The sequence below is a fragment of the Chiloscyllium punctatum genome, chromosome 40, assembly GCF_047496795.1.
Source record: "Chiloscyllium punctatum isolate Juve2018m chromosome 40, sChiPun1.3, whole genome shotgun sequence".
NCBI classification, from domain to species: domain Eukaryota; kingdom Metazoa; phylum Chordata; class Chondrichthyes; order Orectolobiformes; family Hemiscylliidae; genus Chiloscyllium; species Chiloscyllium punctatum.
Window position 1 is genome coordinate 16,469,205 of NC_092778.1, and position 21,176 is coordinate 16,490,380.

The following is a 21,176-nucleotide window of genomic DNA, read 5'->3' on the forward strand; positions in this document are numbered from 1 at the left end:
AGTTGCAGTAGTACTGATGGCATTGTAGATTACTGATGGCAACCCAAGCAGGTGGGCTGCAGTGGTTCAAGAAAGCAGCTCACCATCTCCTTCTCAAGGGAAACTAGGGACGGGTAATAAATGCTGACCAGTCAGTGATGCCCACATACCAGAAATGAATGAGAAAAACTTGCACCTTCATGATGAGGGAGTCCAGCACAGAAACTCTGCAACCATCTTCAACCACAAGTGCCAAGTGGAAAATCCATCTCAATCTCCTCCTTCGGCTTCTACTTCACACATGCTAAGCTTCAGCCAATTTGCTTCACTCCATATGATATCAAGGAACAGCTAAAGGTACTAGACACTGAAAATACTGCAGATCCTAACAAAATCCCAGCAACAGTATTGATGATTTGTGATCCAGAATTAACCCAGCCCCTAGCCAAGTGGTTCTAGTACAGCTATAACACTGGTATTTGTAATGTGGAAATTGCTCAGGTATGTCCAATCCATTAAAAAAGCAGGACAACTCCAACATGACCAATTATAGCCCCATGACTTTATTCTTAATCATAAGCAAAGTGATGGAAAGAATCATTGACAGTGATAAAAAGCCCAGCAATAACCTGTCACCTGATTTTCAGTTTAGAGTCTGCCACAGATATTCAGCTCCTGATGTTATTATACCTTTTGTCCAAACATGGAGAGAAGAGCTGAAGTCCAGAGGCAAGGTGACATCAAGGCAGTCATGGACTGAGTTTGACGTCAAAATGACTCCAGTATTGCTAGAGCAATGAGAAACATGGGGAAAAATGTCTAATGGTTGAACTCTCACCTACAACAAAGTAAGATGACTATGGGTGGACTAAGCGTGTGCATTTGCTTGGTAAGAAAATGTCTAAATCTTTAATTTGCACAGATTTAATTTAGATTGGAATTGGTAGTTGCCTGTAAACTGAAATCTGCAGTCTAAAATTCTGTATTCGCAAGCTTTGAGCAAACTTATTTTCAAGGGTTACTTTGGAAGAGCTGCCCAATTAAGAACCTACTGAAACTAGACCCTCATTAACTAAGTGAAATAAACCCTTTGTTTTGGGAACTACAAGTTCAATAAGTGAGGGCCCTCTTGTGACACATAATAGTGTCCATATCCCAAGTTCAAGTCCCACATCTCTGAACAGGCTGATTAGAAAAATTGGTTTAAAATAAATAAATAAAATCAATGAGCATATCCAGTTCAGACTTGGGCTCAGTGCATGTGGTTGATAATATTGAGAGTCTGAATCATCAAAATGTGCAAAGTTAATTTGCATTGTAGTTTGTGATTGGCTTTAAAGTAAAATCTGCAGTTTAAAATTCTGTGTTTTCAAACTTTGAGTTGTCTAATTTTCAGGAGGTGCATTGAAAGAACTGCCGAATTAAGAACTGGCTGAAACTGAACCCTCATTAACTGACTCAGATCAACTCCAAGCTCTGGCAACATGTATGAGCAGCCAACTGAGCATTTGAGAGAGCGAGTTACAATTCAGTCTCTAAGTTGACCATTTCAGAAGCTCAGCAGAGGAACAAGTCATTTGGTTGTTTTTGCCTAAGCAAAGCAGCTGATTTAAGAGTATTTCTGGTCTTTAAATAAAAAGTAAGTTATTTAGACTGCATACAGATCTTTAGTTTTTTTCTTTTAAAAATAGGTTTAGAATTGAATTGATAGGATTAGAATTAGGTATAGAATTGATACGGAGATGTTAAAAAGGGAAAAATCTGAATAGTGTTAGCAGTTGGGATTCTTCAAGTGTAGGTAGCAAAGATACTGGAGTGCTTTTGTTACTAACTTGATAGCGATGTCAAGTCAAGTGATGCACTGCAGCTGTAGCATGTCAAAGCTGCTGGTCACCAATGTGATCCACAAAGAACATATCTGTAGCAAGTGTTAGAAGCTTGAACAACTTTGGATCCAAGTTGAGGAGATGAATTCTGAGCAGCAGATATTCTGCCAATTCTGGCAGAGGAAAAGTTACCTTGATATTTTGCGCCAAGAGACAGTCACACCCCTTAGATTTGGTACTTCAAACTTGGTAGGTATGGTAGGTGGTGAGGCAAGTATTGGGACCAATGGGGCAGATCTCAAACAGCCTCTGTCCTTGCAATCGTCTAACAATTACAAGGCTCTTGCCAGTCATGTGGATAAAAGTGAGAGGATAATTGACCTACCACGATACCCCTATAGTAAATTTACAGGAATAGATACTGTTTTCTGCAACTGTAAGACTGAGTCCTGAAGGCGGTGTTAATTATCTGGAACCAGGGTTAAGGACATCATTTTGGGTTTGGGCAGAAATTGGTGTGAGAGGGGAGGGATCCAGTTGTCATCATCCACATTGGTGCTAATGACATTAATAGAGTTGGAAGATACTTTGACCACATCTTCTAAACCCATGACCTCTAATGCCTAGAAGGACAAAGGCAGTAGATGTATGGAAGCACCACAACGTGCAAGTTCTCCTCAGATTCACATAATATCTCGATTTGGAATTATATTCCTCTACCATTGCTGGGTCAAAAATCATGGGACTTCCTTCCCGAATAGCACCACAGACATATCTACCCACACCTACTCTCAGCTCCACGGACTGCAGCAATCCAAGGCAGCGGCTCACCACCACTTTGTCAAGGGCAATTAGATATGAGAAACTAACGCTGCCCTAGCCTGTGAATGACTAAAAAACCTTGGAAATGTTGTTATGTCACTTGGATTAATGGATCTCTGTTTTTAGAAATAGGAAAAATTAAAAGGTTTTACTTTTATAGGCATCAAGATCATTACTTCATGGTAACTGTTTATTCTGTTTGATTTCATTGTATGCTGGTTGTGACATAAAAATAAATTGCTTAGAATTCTGCCAACAGGCAAATAATGTTCAGCTGTAAATATTTTGTGGGTCGTAACAAATAAATTAAAAATGTTTACTCTGAAAGATTTCATTTGTGCTGCAGTTCTTCCATTACATACAAATTAGCTCCCATTGACAATAAAAAAGTCTCCGAGCATATATAGGCACTTCACCTCAAATCCTGATTGATTAAACAACCAGGTATTTAAAACTAACTACAATTTATACTAGAATCCTTTCCTTCAAGGAAGAGGTAACCCGGTTCTACTTGCTTCACCATTTCAGAAATCTCCAGGGATAGAAATTAACTACTTTTGTTTTAGTGTATTATTGTTAGCATTCGTGAGATCTCCGATATCGGTTTGTTCCTGCCTGTTTGTAGTCAGTGAGCCATTTTTAAATATTATTTCATAATCAATATTCTGGCATTACATTAATAAGATCACAAACATCTTGCCATTTATGCATTCATTAGGTGTTGACACATGTTCCTTGAGCCTTAGAAATTTTTCTTTGCTAGACTCTCTTGCATAATTGATTCAATGTCATTGTTTAATATTCATCGAAAAATACATTAACTGATGCTCAACAACCTTGATGCTGTTCAAAGACTTGCTGCCATATTAATAGAAGTCACAATGACTGAATAACATTGCAGAATAAAATTTATCTGTTAAAATTGCTGTTTAGACATATGTATGTGATAAAAGAACTGACAGGACAACTTCAAACATACCAAGCTTCTGCATTAAAATTAAAAAGTGGTCTTTTCAGCATTGATGTGTCAATAACGCACTGTTCTTAACTATACATCTGAAACAGCTCTGTTCAAAGACAAATAAGCAACAAATGCTGCACTTGTCGTAAAATTCCCATCCCAGCAAAGAATAAAGAAAAAACAATCACAATCTCATTTTTGTATACTTCGTGGAAGAATTGTTAAGTAGAGATTTAAGTAGTAATGTTGGTGGAATTGTTAATGGTCATTTTCATTATTTCTCTGAAACTGACAGCAGGTTCTGGAAACTGCACATGCACAGCTTCATGTGGAAATCCAGAAGTTGATGTCAGTGATTTTTCATTTTACCAAAGCATGTATATTTGACTTACCAGACAACAATCAATGAAAAACCACTGAACTGATGAAAATTTGGCCTTTCAAGCTGTTCACCTTGCTATAAAACCCCCTGAAAAAGTCACACCCTGTTGTCTGGAGAACAATTTAGCATTTAACAGTGACCATTTTCATAATCATTGCTGAACTGCCCCACTGATCAGAAAACCTATTTTCAAACTTGTGGAATGTCACATTTCTTTAATATGATTCTAAAAATCCATGTATTATTCACATTTAAGTTTTTTTCAATGATATCCACATTTTATCATAATCCCAAATATATATTCCAATCTTTATATCATACCCCAGTTTTTAAAAATACTCACGGGATGTGGGTATCGCAGGTTGGGCTAGCATTTATTACTCATCCATAGTGGTGGTGAGCTGCTGTCTTGAAACACTGTAGTCCATTGCTGTACCCATAAAGTCATTACAGAAGGATTTTCAGGACTTTGACTCAATAACACTGAAGGAACGGTGATATATCTACAACTTAGGATGGTGTGCAATTTAAAAGAAGATAGGAGTAAACTAAGGCAATTCAGCCCCTTGAGCCTGCTCCACCATTTAAAATGATCATCGTTGATCTCATCTTGGTCTCTTTCCTGTCCACTCTCCATAACCTTTCGAACCATAAAATTAAAAGTCTATCTATCTCCTCCTTAAATTTATCGAAGTCCTGGCATCCACTGTGCTCGAGGATAATCTACAGATTCATGATGGTTTGAGAGAAGTAATTTCACCTCATTCCTGTTTTAAATATGTTAATCATCTTAAAAGAGTGACCTCCTAGAGAAGACCTTGTTGCCATTGTCCTTCTAGATTGTAGGGGTTGTGGGTCTGGAAGCCGTTAGAGAGGGATTTTCAGACTTTGACCCAGTAACTCTGAAGGAACTAAGGAGCTTTGGAGAATTTCTGTACTGCATTTCATAAATGATGATACACACTGCTGCTGCTGAGCATCGATGATGGAAGGACTGAATGTTTGTGAATGGGGTGCTGAGCAAGTGGGCTGCTTTGGCTTGATGGTTTCAAGCTTCTTCAGTGTTGTTGGAGCTGTGCTCATCTAGGCAAGTCAGGAATGTACCATCATCCACCTGACTTATGCCTTGTAGATGGCGGACAGTCTTTAGCAAGTCTAATGGTGAGTTTACTAATAACCTCTATTCTGTGCTTATAGCTACAGCATTAATATGCCGAGTCCATTTCAGTTTCTGGTCAATAGGAACCGCAGGATGCTGATAGCATGGGATTCATTGATGGTAATGCCATTGAATGTCTTGTTGGAGACATTCATCACCTGGCACTAGTGTGGTATGAATATTAATTGCCACCTGTCAGCTCAAACCTGGATATTGTGCAGGTCTGGCTGCATATGGATATGGATTGCTTCAATATCTGAGGAGTTGCAAATGGCGCTGAGCATTGAACAAGTCATCATGAACATCCTCACTTCTGACCTTATGATAGAGAGGTCATTGATGAAGCAACTGATGATAGCTGGGCCAAGAACACTACCCTAAGGACATACTGCAGAGATGTCCTGGAGTTGAGATAATTGGCCTCCAACAACTACAACCATTTTCCTTTCTACCAGATTTGACTCTAACTAGTGTAGTGATATTAAAAATCAAAAGATAATCAGTGATTAAGACTTCTTGGTAAATGTCTCAATGTGATTAGCTGTTTTGTTTACTTAATGACACAAATGTTGGGGAAACCTTTGCCACTGAGGTCAGCATGTCTTTGCATGTAACTTGCTTCAAGTTTAGCAGGAACTTTGTTGTATTGCTGCTCACTGCAAGCCAGAACTATATTTATCACAGTTAAGTAAAGGATCTTGCATGGTTTGTCTAATGTAACTTTTATAACTTTTAAATCATATTTATCATTTTAAATCACAGGTGGATATTATATTTGGAAGTACAATTTAATGTAAAACTTAATGACTTACAGTTAATTGATTCATTTCTTTGTTCTGGATCATCTTCACCATTTTCTGCACACTCTTTGGCAAAGTTAAACAGCAGGTTGGCTTCTTTTGTGTCTTCATAATTCCAGGTAAAAACACAAAATTTAGCAATAATCCATTTTAGATATTTAAAGTTAACAATGTTCTGGTCAATCAAGTAAAAATCTAAGTAAATTACAAATTAGTCAATGGAGTATAATCTAGTCATGACACAGAAAAAGAAATCCATGACCTGCCTATTCAATGATGCTGCAATAGTAAATAAACTATATACGAGTCACTAATCATAACCGTACAGAAAAAGATCATATCAGTATGATATCATTGCAGACTAAATGAACAAAACAGGAAAAGATCAAAAGATCTTTGGGTTAAAATGAATGAGTCAACAAATGAATTATAGTATTATTTTCTATTTGTAGGACTATTTGAAATGCAGCTTATAAATAAAATTATTCAGATATGCAGTTTAGGTACTCTGGAATGAATAGTGTTATAGAACATTGCAGCGCAGTACAGGACCTTCGGCCCTTGCTGTTGCTTCGCCCTGTGAAACCAATCTGAAGCCCATCTAACCTACACTATTCCATTCTTATCCATCTGTCTATCCAATGACCATTTAAATGTCCTTAAAGTTGGTGAGTCTACTACTGTTGCAGGCAGTGCGTTCCACGCCCCTACTAACCTCTGAGTAAAGAAACTACCTCTGGCATCAGTCCTATATCTATCACTCCTCAATTTAAAGCTATGTCCCCTCGTGCTAGCCATCGCCCTCAGAGGAAAAAAACTCTCACTGTCCAAAATATCTAACCCTCTGATTATCTTATATGTCTCAATTAAGTCACCTCTCAATCTTCTTCTCTCCAACAAAAACAGCCTCAAGTCCCTCAGGCTTTCCTCATAAGACCTTTCCTCCATACCAGGCAACATCCTATTAAATATCCTCTGAACCCTTTCTAAAGCTTCCACATCCTTCCTATAATGCAGTGACCAGAACTGTATGCAATACCCCAAGTATGGTCGCACCAGAGTTTTATACAGCTGCAGCATGACCTCATGGCTCTGAAACTCAATCCCTCGACCAAGAAAAGCCAAAACACAGTATACCTTCTAAACAACCTATCAACCTGGGTGGCAACTTACAAGGATCTATGTACCTGGAAGCCAATATTTCTCTGCTCAACTACACTACCAAGAATCTTACCATTAGCTCAGTACTCTGCATTTCTGTTACTCCTTCCAAAGTGAATCATCTCACACTTTTCTACATTAAACTGCATTTGCTACCTCTCAGTCCAGCTCTGCAGCTTATCTATGTACCTCTGTAACCTACAACATCCTTTGTCACTATCCACAACTGTACCAACCTTAGTGTCATCTGCAAATTTAGTAACCCATCCAGGTCATTTATAAAAATGACAAACAGTGCACCCAAAACAAACCCTTGCTGTACCCCACTAGTAATTGAACTCCAGGATGAATATTTCCCATCAACATCTGAGGAGCAGGAAATCGATGTTTCGGGCCATAGCCACTGATTTCCTGCTCCTCGGATGTTGCCTGACCAGTTGTGCTTTTCCAGCAACTCTGATCTCCAGCATGTGCAGACCTATTTCCTTTCAACCACCACCCTCTGTCTTCTTTCAGCTAGCTAATGTCTGATCCAAACCGCTAAATGACCCTCAATCCCATGCCTCTGTATTTTGTGGAATAACCTATCATGGGGAACCCTATCAAATGCCTTATTGAAATCCATATACACCATATCAACCGCTTTACCCTCACCCACCTGTTTAGTCACATTCTCAAAGAACTCAATAAGATTTGTGAGGCATGACCTACCCTTCACAAAATCATGTTGACTATCCTTAATCAACTTATTCCTTTCTAGATGATTATAAATCCTATCTCTTATAACCCTTTCCAACACTTTACCCACAACCGAAGTAAGGCTCACAGATCTATAATTTATCAGAGTCGTCTCTACTCCCCTTCTTGAACAAGAGAACGACATTTGCTATCTTCCAGTCTTCTGGCACTATTCCTTTAGACAATGACAAATTAAAGATCGAAGCCAAAGGCTTGGCAATCTCCTCCCTTGCTTCCCAGAGAATCCTAGGATAAATCCCATCCAGCCCAGGGGACTTATCAATTTTTATACTTTCCAGAATTGCTAATACGACTCCTTACGAACCTCAATCCCATCTAGTCTAATAGCCTGTATCTCAGTTTTCCCTCGACCACGTTGTCTTTTTCTAGTGTGATAACTGACGAAAAGTATTCATTTAGCGCTTTCCTTATCTCAACTTCCCACTACTACCCTTGATTGGCCTAATCTTACTTCAGTCATTCTTTTATTCCTGATATAGCTATAGGAAGCCTTAGGGTTTTTCTTGATCCTATCCGCCAACAACTTTTCATGCCTGTCCTGGCACCACTTATCTCTCTCTTTAGGTCTTTCCTGGCTAACTTGTAACTCTCAAGCACCCTAATTGAGCCATCACATCTCATTCTAACATAAGCCTTCTTCTTCTTCCTCTTGACAAGAGATTCAACTTCCTTAGTAAACCATGGCTCCTGTGCTCAACAATTGCCTCCCTGCCTGACCAGTACATACTTATCAAGGACCCGCAGTAGCAGGTCTTTGAATAAGCTCCACATTTCAATTGTGCCCATCACCTGCAGTTTCCTTGCCCATCCTAAATCTTGCCTAATCACATCATAATTGCCTTTCTCCAACTCTTGCCTGAGGTATATACCTATCCGCTTTCATCACTAAAGTAAACATAACTGAATTGTGGTCACTATCACCACTGAATCTCCTCCGGGATAAAGGTCAGTGCAATCGCCAAAAAAACTGGTTTTAAACTCCTCCAGGATTCACACAAACAATTTAGGCTGGAACAAGAAGTTGGAATAATGAACATCGTTAGAGCTGTTTTTCAATTAAGAGAATATATTCCGTAGTTAAGATCAGTTAGATATTACATAGCACTCTTGAAGTCAAGTGGAGGGAGATCTCCTTCCATTCTGACCAATATTTCTTCCTAAAATATTAGTAAAAAAAATGTAGATTATAACTGGAATGCAGGTATGTAGTATATTCGCTAGAACTGGCATTTCAAGACAGCTGAATGTGAGAAGGGAAGCGAGGGTCACTGCCCATGATATCAAGTCAATATTTGGCCGAGTGTGGTATAAAGGAGTCCCAGCAAATTGGAGTTAATGAGATCAGGGGAAAGCTCTTTACGGTTGGATTTATGCTTTACACAAAGGAAGGTGGTTGTAGTTATTGGATATCAATCATCTCACTACCAGGACATTAATGTATTGTCCTTGGTCCAACCAACTTTAACTGGTTCAGTGACCTCCATCTATTATAAGGTGAGGATATTTGCAGATAAATGTGCACCATTCACAACTATCAGATACTGAAGTAATCCATGTCCAAGTGCAGTTAGATTTGGGCTGGTAAGTGACTAGTAACATTCATGCTATAAGGCGCCAAGATTGGCCATCTCCAAAGAGAGAATTTAACCATCACCTCCTGATACTGATTTACATTTCCAAAGCTGCATCCACCACTATCAAGATTCTCAGGTGTTACCATTGACCAGGAAATGAGCTGAACGAGCCATATATGTACTATGGCCAAAAGAGCAGGTGAGAGGCTGGGAATTCTGCAGCACGGAACTCACCTTTGAGGTATCCATCATCTACAAGACACAAGTCAAGAGTATGATTTGCCTAGATAGGTGCAGGTCCAACAACACTCAAGAAGCTCCAGCAAAAAGCAGCCTATTTGACTGGCACCCATTTGACACCCTCAAAATTCACTTCGCCCAAACTGAGGCCCAATGGCAGCAGTGCATACCATTTAAGGTTCAAAACCCACAAACTCTACCAACTTGGAGGATAAGGACAGCTGAAACATGGGAAACATTACCACTTGTAAGTTCCCCTCTAAGTCACACACCATCCTGACTTGGAACTATATCTCCAATCTTGTTGACTCTGGGTCAAAATCCTGGAGTATCATTCCTTAACAGCACTATGTCAAATGGACTGAGATTGACAGGTCACCACCAACCTCTCAAAGGAAGTAAGGTGGGCAGTAAATGCTGGCCTAGCCAGTGATGCCCACATCTAGTGAGTAAATGAACAAAAATCGTGTTTACGGCATCAGCTCGTAATCCATTAGTATCTGGAATTAATGACTCCTTCATTACCATAGTCATTTCTACTAAATCAAAATGTGTTACACTAGCAATGCAGAATGTACTTTTTATGTGGTTAGGTTAAAAGTCGTGAGGTTATCTTAATCTTGGCCATGCATTGCCTGATTTAACAGTGGTCCCAAGAGGCTTCAGTGTTCTTTTTAAATGCATTTCATTTCACAAGAAGTTAAGTTCATTCCATATAATTTAAGGTGAACTATCAAAGAAAACCTTGAAGGATTACCACAATAGTCTATTGAGACATTCCATTGCTGTAACAAGCCAAACCTCTAACAGTACTGTTTGGATAGGTGACTAAAAGTTTTGTCGAAGAAGTTTCAATGAGTGCCTCAACTGTCGAAACAGCTACATAGATGAGAGATTTAGGTGAAGAATTTCAGAGCTTAGGCATGGCTGCCAATAGCTGAGTGGTGCTCAAGATATCAGGGAGAGTTGTAGGGCTGGAAGAGATTATAAACACAGGCAGGAATGGGATTTTAAAATCAAGGTTTTACTTCAACATGGCCCAATGCTGGACAGTGAGCACAGGCTGATTAAATCAATGCAAGTTAGGACACATTAACCATAATCATCTTAAGACATCTCTCCAAAGAAATTGACTGATCCGCTGAATATTATCTATTTTATCTTTTCTTTTAAACTTCTAAAAAACTTTTAAACTAAGTTTGTTGTGTATAACCTGAGATAAACTTATTACTTCAAATCGAAGTGGTTCTGCAATATAAATGATCCATAATTTACTCTGGTTATATCAAAACCCACTAGGAGAGAAATCTTGAAATGAAAACTATTGGATTTGAGATTGGGCTCTCATCTTCTTGGGGTATTTACCAATGAATGTAATGTTTCTATTTATATAATGTGGTTACAGAAAATTGGTCATGAAATAAGCACTTTGCTTCTGTAAATATAAAATTATTTTAGAAACTTGAAAGTTTGCCTTAACCAGATGTTCTAAAAAGACTTCTTTTTAAGAAAATACAACAGTCCTTGAATATTTTAAGGCTCAGCTGGATATATTCTTGATGTAGAGGTGCTGGTGTTGTACTGGCGGTGGTCAAAGTTAAAAATCACACAACACCAGGTTATTGTCCAATAGGTTTATTTGGAAGTACTAGCTTTCAGAGCACAGCTCCTTCATCAGATAACTAGATGAAGGAGCAGCACTCCGAAAGCTAGAACTTCCAAATAAATCTGTTGGGACTATAACCTGGTATTGTGGGATAAATTCTTGTTAAGCAAGAGATTAAAAGGTTATTAGGGGTCAGCAGGAATATGGATATGAAGCTTACAATCAGATCAGACACAATTTTATTGAATGGAGGAGACTGAAGAGCCAAATGGCTTACTGCTGTTCCTGATTAGTATGTTTGAGTGTACCAAGATTTCCATGCTATGTTCTTAAAAGTTATTACATGAAAACTATTCTTAAAGTTTAGAAAGTCAATCTAATGTTACATTTAATTAAAAGTCAGAAAGACTTACCGGGATTTGTTGTAATTATGGTTTTAGAGATCACAGTGGCAGCCATGGTGTTACGAAAACCATCATAATTTACTCGTACATCAGCTATGAACAGTACTGTAACAGTTGCAAAAATAATTGATGAAAATATGAAGACTTGTTGAAAATTTATTTCAGATTAAAAAAAATACACCCAACACAAACTGACACATACAGTACCTGTTTCCCTGGGTATCCATGTCTGTGCAAGCTGTATAGATTCATTATCCCAACTATGGAAATCACATAAATATTAGTCAACCTGTAAAAAGATTTCTTTCCTTCAAAAATATAAAAATTCAATTATTTTCTCACTGTTGGAGAATTAATCTATTTCAATGTATGAACCAATAAGCATTGCAAAGCACAATTTGCTGTGTAACAGAATCATAGTAGTTCACAGCTCAGAAAAGGCCCTTCAGCCCATCGAGTCTCTCCTGGTCAAAAATAAACACCTAATTATTCTAATCTAATTTTCAAGCACATGGCCCATACCCGTGAATGCCTTGGAACCACAAATGCACATCTAACCTTAAATGTTGTGAGGGTTTCTGCCTCTACCATCCTTACAAGCAGGGAGTTTCTCACCACGCTCTGTGTGAAAGTGTTTTCCTATTTTTAATATTTGTAATAATAAAAATGTATTTTGAAACTTTGGGACGCTTTTCATCACAGAGACACAGCTAACAATTTTAACGTTTTTAAATCCAAAATATAATGATTGCAAAAATTAAAATAAACCAATAAAGTAACAAAGATGGGAGATCAAAAGAGAAAATGCTGGAAGTCATTTGCACTGAATATCAGCAAGGTTGTACTAAATTACATGCCCTGATCATTTGGCACTGTAACACCATGTAAAGCAGTAGCATTAAGGGATGAATTCAGAGCCTAGAAGTAAAGTACAGAGAGGTACTAGAAGGCTGATCTCCGATGTCAGAAGAAATAGTTTTATTAGCTTGAAAAACTCAAGCCTCTCAACCCTAAAAAGGCGTCAAAGAGAGAATTTAGACCAGCACATAAGATAATTAATGAGTGATATCAATTGAGTTCTAAAAAGCAATATTTAGGGCACAGGTTCGGGGTTATGACATTTAGGAGACAAATCTGAAAGTATTTATTTACATGAAGGTTGACCAACATTTGGAAGTGGTTTCACAAACATCAATTCAGGACACCAAGATTAAGTTAGATACATTACCACAAATATGGTAAAAGGCTGGAATTCTAAGAGAATAACAACAAATTGGTTGAACAGCCCATCAAATCTATCTAAGAATTTACCAAAAGCAACTTCCAAAATTTTTTAATGGCATTTACTAAGAGTTCAAAAATACACTGACCATCTCAAAAGGAACGAAGGTACAGTTTCGTCAAACAGTTTTACTTCGCATCGCTGTCCTTTTCTTCTGTCTGCAGTAGTAAAATATTTCTGCTCCCCTACCTTGAGACAAAGATTTTTTCTAATGTTTATACTAATTCAATAGTGAAATAATTACATTTTCACCATAAACATCAAGGGATAAACGTCACAACAGAGTTCTTTGAAGATTAATGTTATTGAAATTAAAGATCTCAATCTTAAATTGATTTCTACTTCAACATATTTCCTTAGGCTTCACTTAGAACTAATAAATCCAGAAATAAATTTTTGAAGTACAAGTCTACTCAAGCCTAGCTACCTAGAAGTTTTGAATGATCTCAAATTCACACAAGGTAGAACAGGGTGGTTGCACAGGATGCTATTGAAACAGTCAAGGCTAGAGGTAGCAAAACTATGATGAGAATTTCAGCAACAGATAAACTGAGACAAGGGCAGATTGGACATTTGAAAGAGAAGTTGAAACGGTAATATTGATGATGGTGCAGACATACAGTAGGTACCTCAATTTATTCAAACATAACATCAAGATTACAGCAGACAAGTTTGACATCAGGCAACTTAACAGAGAGAGGTATGATGACAATAACAAAGGAATGGAGTTTCTGACAAGGACTGAAGGCAGTAACTGCTTTCTACTCAATATTTAGTTGAGGGAAAATTCTGCCAATCCACTATTGTTTGTTGGACACGCAATCTAGCCATGAGAAACATAGTCAAGAGAAGTGAAAATGGGGTAAAGCTGTGTTTTATCAATGTGCATATGAAAACCAATGCTGAGGTTTTTGTTTGATGTCAGTGAGGTGACATATATTGATGAATCCTTGGGAGACATCACAAGTAATGGTATGGGAGTAGGAGGAGGAACCATGGCACATAATTTTCTGGTAGGACTAGATAGATGACAATAAAATCTGGTGAGAATAGTTCTACCCCTGTTGGATGACAGTGGCTATTGGTACACTACTTAAACGTAAACTGATAATTTTACAGCTTTTCTAAATCAAACACATTATTTTAAACTATTAATTTGACTTTTATGGTGTAAACATAAAAATATGCAAATCACTATTAATAGGAACACCAAGTAACTGTGTTTTAAGGGTAAAACCCTACGAAGTGCTGAAAGAGGTATGAGAATATTTAGAAGTGATTAATTTCTGGTAAAAATTTAATCAACTCCTGGTTTGATCCACACTTTGTTAAGGATATTGAATAGGAAACTAGTGGTGGACGAAACCCTTGCAGGGGAGGGGCAGGTGAGCAAGATCAGTTAGCTGGGGTTTTAGCCAAAATCCAAAATTTAATCCTGTGGTACACAATTGAGAAATAGGGAAGGGGTGGTTAGCACTGAGATTGAGAAGAACATTTCTACTCCTCCAGGCTGCACATTAAGATCAGCATCTTGAGAGTAATCTTGAGTGATTCCCTTAATGATCATTGTTTAGGACAAGTGTAGACCTGGTAATCCTGTAAGCTCACAGTAACTTCAACTCCTATCATTTTCAGGACAAACCAATTTCTGGTTTGAGTTCTAAAACAGACTCCTCATCAGTCTATTCAAAGGCATTTGCAGTTCACCAATACCCAAAACCAACATGACCAATGAATGTGTTTCCAAAGCTTTTTAAGTTGTGGAGGATGGCTCCATAAATCAGATTCATTTGTCTGGCATGTGAAAGTTGAATAAATGTCAACAGGTAACATCATTAATTCAGAGTATTTCTGCAGACTCTTCATTTAGCTGTGCATATTAAGTTATGTCACATTTAGATTCATTAATGCCTCCAATTCCTAGAGAATGTCATCAGAAATCACCAATTAAAATAAGAACAGAGAAACATAATAAATGGAATGATGAAAATAATCTTTTTTCATATTACTAATCAAAAAAACTCATTAAGACTGTTGTCATGTTCTCTTTTAACAATGTGCAAAAGAACTGTCAGTGCTTAGCATTTAGTATTAATTGATGATTGTTTTAGATACGTAAAAGTAATTTTTCTTCTACTAAACTCATATATAGAATATGTGTGGTAGTAAACGTTCATTGCTTCACTGAAGAAAACATCCATTATATTTTAATTACTAAAAGCTCACCGATCTGACTGATGCCAGTATATTGATAATATTTCCATTCAGGCTTTGGCCATTATGAACAATATCTCCAAGTGAATAATAATCCTGAGGATCTTTCACAGGTAAATGCAACAAGGAGAGAAGTCTGGATTCAAGGTCCAAGTCATTGCACAATCTCACCATTGAGAAGTTCTCACTGACTAGAAGTTTATAGCAACTAAATATGAAACAACAAACAACATTAATGCCAAAGGTTTCAACTACAGGATGAATCATTTTTTTAAAAAAGTAGTAATTATGTGCTACATTGTCTAAACTATAGTGTTAAACACTGCTTGGAAAATAGATCAAATTTGTTCTAAAAAAACATATATCATCAATATGTTCAGATTCTCAGCAACCTTTTCAATCCCATTGTTGGCACAAAACTAAGTTTTATATTTGAACAAACTTCACTTGAGTTGTCATTAAATTAATGGCATACCAACATGCAATTCTATAAATTCAAAAGCATATAAAATAGTTGTGCTGTTTAATCTTAAGATGTCGCTCTTGGAGAGAATTGAAATAAGAGTCTAATTTCTGCTTATGAATTGAATATCTCTGCTGCATAGCTCTCACCTCTTTATTGTCTCAATCTCTGCCTTGGATTTCACTCCTGTTTTCTGTCGGTCCAGATATGTATCAAACGTGAGGGAAAGGTAAGAATGACTGCCCTTGACAACAAGGCAATTTTTGACCCAGTGTGGTATCAAGGAGCCCTAGCAAAATTGAAGTCAATGGCAATGAGGGGGAAATTGCTCCCACTGGTTGAGGTCACGTCTCTAGCAAAATGAAAGAAAGCAGTAGTAGAGCAATGAACAGTCCCTGAACATCACTGCAAGAGTTCCTCAAAGCAGTATCCTAGGCCCAACTATCTTCAATTTCTCCATCAATTAAACTCTTCTCTCATAAAGTGAGATGATGGCGAAGTGGTAATGCCACTGCATTAGCAATCCTGATGCCCAGGCTAATGCTCTAGGGACACAAATTCAAATCTAACTGTGGAAGTTATGTTAAAAATCACACAACACCAGGTTATAGTTCAACAGTACTATAACCTGGTGTTGTGAGATTTTTAACTTTGTCCACCCCAATCCAACACTGGCACCTCCACATCAGTGGAATTTAAATATAATAACTTTAGAAAGAATGCAAGGATGTAGAGCAACTTTATCAGAATAGTTATAGGGATTAAGGAATTCAGCTATGTTTAGGTTGATGAAGTCAAGAGTCCTCACCATGTTTCCTGTCACCCTACTGGGTACCTTTGATCTGAGGACCAATGGCTGGAGTGATGGAGTACAGATATGTGCATCTCTCCAGCAGATCTTGAGTGCCAGGCTTGGCTCGGCTCTATAGCAGTAACCAACTTGTCCTTGGACAACCAGACATTACATGACTTGCTGCACTACTGCAGCTTCTGGCAATGGAGGTAATTGCATCCAACATTAATGTCTGCTTCTGTTTCTCCATATGGATTCTTACAAAATGCATGAATGCAGATAGGATCCTCTCCTGCTTGGGGCTGGCCACATGCCTGGTCCTCTGGATGCCAATGGCCTGGTATTTTTCAGCTGTGACCAGCCTCAGAGCTGTAACAGTGAGGTGCTCACCAGATTTTGCTCCCAAACTTTCTAAGGCTAATGTTCCCATCAAGGTGTCAGTATCTGAGGTGGGGGTGCATGAAGCAGCCTTGTTAATGCTTCAAGGAGGGTTTGAGTGAGGTGACATTAGCTGAGCATCATAGCTGTTCATGCTGGTGCACACATGATCAAAAAGTAATGAGATATCCCAGACAAGTGATTAGATAATACATAGGCCATGCAAGGTAGTAGTGGGGGAGGTTGGGGGCTAGCGAAAGTGAGTGAAGCTGATGTTTTAGGTGTTACAACATGGGGTAAACCTCTCTGCAATTTAAACCTGATACACAGAGAAGCTCACCTCGCACCGTAATCTGTTAAATTTTGAGAGGCAAAGAACTATCCCAGATCTCATTATTTAAAGTAAAAATTAATAATTTTATTCTTTAAATTCAAAAGAGATCATTAAAATAACAATTATGTACAACTCCTTTCGCTTAAACCAATCCTTTACCTCCTATTCTACAATACTGATCCATAAAGTCCCTCTTAAATTTATAGCAAATCACTTTCAAACCCAGCATCATCTTCAGATGTCGAACTTTCTCTTTGCATTTCTCCAGGTCGGCTTTGGGATTCTGCTGCACCAATTTCTTATGGACAACTACCTTTCAGCGAGCTATTATGCAGGTATTTGTTGGTACTTGGCAGCTCTTTGCTGTTCTCCCCAACTGTTCAAAATGTCCGGTTTTATACCTCAAAGCATCGGATCATTTCATTAGCTTGATGTTATCCCAAACAGTAAAATTCAAATTTGATTGGATTTTGGTATCTGGGGCATAATTTAGCCTGATTGGCTGAATTTTAATTTGTTTTTATTCCATGGCAAGCAACTCCAGCTATTTCTTTCAACCAAATGTTATATTTTTAAATTGGTCAGCGTACTTTGCGGTTTCAGTTCTTGCCAGCTTCCTCTCTCTCAAAGGTACAGTACACACCTACACCTTCATAACACCTCCCCCCTTAAGAAAAAATGAACTATCATAATGAAAAGATAGCTTCATTTTGTTTCTCTATTCCTTAACCACATTACCACGACCTGCATATGACTTTAATTGAAGTTCATATTAACTTATTCCTATATATATAAGATTGAATAGATACCAATCTTACCTATATCAGTTAAATCCGCAATAATGCATCTGTGATTACATTCTTACGACCAGTGACATGTACAATTTGTAAATTAAAAGTCTGTAACATAAGACTCCAATGAAATAGTCTCATATTCTTGTCTTTAAAGCATTCCAAAAATGTAAGGGGATTGTGATCCGTGTACTCACTTGTCTCTTACACATTGTTCATGACGTACACCTTAAAATGTTGTAAGTCCAGTACCAAACTCAATAGTTATTTTTCTATCATGAAGTATTTCTTCGGTGGATGTTGAGTTTCTTCGAAAATTAACCAACTGGCAGTTTAATTCCATCATCATCTTCCTGTAGGAGTACAGCTCCAACTCCTTTGTCACTAGCATTGATGGCAACTTTGAAGGGTTTTGAAAAGTTTGGTGTAGCTAAAAATGGTGCGTTAGTTAACGTTGCTTTTAAATGGTCAAATGCCTTGTGGCATTGTTCTGTCCACTGAAACTTTGTGTTCTTCTTCAGCAAATCAGTCAATGGTGCCACTACACTGCTGAAGTTTGGAACAAACTTGCAATAGAATCCACTTAGTCCCACAAATTGAAGCACCTCTTCCTGTGATGTTGGTCATGGAAATTCCTCCAGATGGCCTTTGTCTTTGCGTTCCATGGAGTCAACCTTCCATGACCGATGTTATGTCCCAAGAACGTCACCTCTGCTTTCACAAATTCAGTTTTGTTTTTAGTTTATTACCAGTTTTGCTTCTCATAGTTGTTAAAGAGCTCTGCCAACTATACCATGTGATCTTTCCAGGACTTACTAAAGATCACTACATAGTCCAATTAGAATGCACAGTTTGTTAACCCAGCCACAACTCTGTTCATGAGTCTTTGGAATGTGGCGGGTGCATTCTTCATTCCAAAGGATATCACTTTGAATTGACATAGCCCATTTGGGGCTATAAATGCAGAAATTTCTTTTGTCGTCTCTGATAAAAGGTACCTGCTAGTAACCATATAAGTCCAGGTTGGTGATGTAACTAGCTTGTCCAACTTTCTCGATACAGTCCTCCAATCCTCCAAAATGAGTGATTTTGTAACGGCACTGACCTTCCGATAATCCACGCAAAATTGTTGAGTCCCGTCCGGTTTGGGAATTAAGACGATCAGCGAACTCCATTTGTTCTGGCTCAGTTTGATGATATCCTCGTTGAGCATGGCCTCCACCTTCTTCTGGACCTGTCTGGCTTTGAAAGAATTAAGCCAATAGGAGTGCTGTTTTATCAGAACAGTATTCCCTACGTCTACTTCACGTACAATAGCATTCATCCTCCCCAACTGATTCCTATATATGTCCTCATACTATAGTAACAATCCTTTCAACTGTGTTCTTTGCACCTGAGACAGATAGTTTAATAACCTATCCCACTCCTCAAGGATTTCTTCATTTTTTAACATATCTTGAGGCACATCAAAATCCACAACATCTGGATTTGATTCCTCACTCTGTAATGTAGTAACTAACACCCGTTTCTTCAGTTCTTTCAGATAATAACCGTTAGGAATATCCTCTGCCTCCTTTTCGGAGTATACATCCACATATATAACCTTTATCATGTCTTTCTGTTGCAAGTCCCTTAACCTTTCAGAACTAAACACTTCTGTCTGACCCTCTGTCTGTACAGGTTTATCCTGCACCATTACGTCAAGCAGGATGTCCGCTAATTGAACCTCAACTCCTTCATCTTTCTCTTTAGTTTTTGCTTGGTGCTGTCACTTATGATAGTGGGATCTTGTTATTACATACTCTGGGAAAATACCAGGATATTTTTCTTTTAATTTCTCAGTTACTTGATCTTCCTTGGGCTTCTCCACAACAAGGGGTGTCACTCTCACCTTGGACCCTGCTAAATCATTCCCAAAAACAAACTGGATTCCTGGAACTGACACTCTATGAATAACTTCCACGGATACTCCCCCAGTCTTGAGTTGACACTCCAACCTGATCTTACATAGGGGAACGCCAAACTTTTGTCCTTCTAACCCACAAATTACCACACTCTCAGGTAACAGACCAGAAAGAGTGCAAATTCACTCATCTCTTACTATTAGACACTGGTTAGATCCTGTATCTCTCGAAGTGAAAACTTCTTGTCCTTTTTCCCCCTGTTGTTTCCAAGTAAACTTTACCCACAGAGGCGAATTCTTCATAGAGATTAGGCACTAACTCCATACCCAGCCCTTGCCTAGGCCATGCACTCTCCTACAGGTCCTGGGCTCTCCTTGGGGTTTCCTTTACTACTTTCACTAATGCTACTGGCTTAGCTTCTTTTACCACATCTTTTCCCACAGTGCCTTTCCTTAACGCCCAGCACTGTGACTTTACATGTCCCACTTTCTGGCAGTGAAAACACCTTTTCCCAGTACCCTTCTGAAAACAGGACACTGTAATTTTCTGTGACCTCCTCCATTACAGTGGAAACACCTGAGGCCTTTCACTTCCTTTCTACTCACTTGAGCTTCTTTAACCTGTGGTAAACAGTTACCAGTGTTCTCTACTCTTTGTTTCATAATGTAGGATCTCCCCTTCTCCCAACTTCTATTCCTCACAGGATAAAATTCTGGCCAGTAGCTTGTCATTTGTACCAACATGTATTCATCTGCTATCTCTGCTGCCCTTCTCAATTCCTGAAATTTCTGTTCTTCCATGTCAATTCTAATCATCTCTGGAAGTGAGTTTTCAAACTCCTCCTGCAGAATAAACTCTCTTAGAGCCTCTATCTTTAAGGCCCATGCTCATCTATCAAAATGACTACGTTTAATTCTTTTGAACTTAACATAAGTCTGATCCAGTTCCTTCTTTATGTTTCTGAACTGCTGCCTATGTGCTTCTGGTACTAATTCATTTAGTCTGAACAAGCATTACCCATAAATCCTTGGACCACCCCATCTGCCTAGCCAATTTTGCAATTGAAATAAAGAAGGCTTCAACATCTTTCTCATCAAAATGTGGCAGAGTTTTGACATAGTTGTATACATTGATACCTTTTCTTTTAATCTCCATCCTCTTTACTTTGCTGATTAAGTCACAACTTCTTGAGTTCAAATTCTCTCGTTTTGCTCAGCTAAGAACCTTCTTTTTCTTTTCCTTCTCGCTTTCCCTTTCTTCTCTTCCTCTCTCTTTCTTTATCTTCAAACTCAATTTTCCTCAATTGTAATTGAAGTTTTTCTAACTCTACTGCAATTGTCTGTT

At 38.2% G+C, this 21,176-nt stretch overlaps 1 protein-coding gene across 1 annotated transcript in view; it reads right to left on the bottom strand.

Annotated features, from left to right (window-relative positions):
* Positions 1 to 21,176, bottom strand: part of meiob (meiosis specific with OB-fold) — a 71,877-nt gene that overhangs the window by 21,060 nt on the left and 29,641 nt on the right. The window contains exons 6-10 of the mRNA XM_072560275.1: positions 15,182 to 15,377; positions 13,044 to 13,144; positions 11,881 to 11,933; positions 11,683 to 11,778; positions 5,942 to 6,034 (exon numbers count right to left, since the gene is read on the bottom strand). Coding sequence (XP_072416376.1) covers positions 5,942 to 6,034; positions 11,683 to 11,778; positions 11,881 to 11,933; positions 13,044 to 13,144; positions 15,182 to 15,377 — 539 coding nt within the window. The remainder of the gene's footprint in view (positions 1 to 5,941; positions 6,035 to 11,682; positions 11,779 to 11,880; positions 11,934 to 13,043; positions 13,145 to 15,181; positions 15,378 to 21,176) is intronic.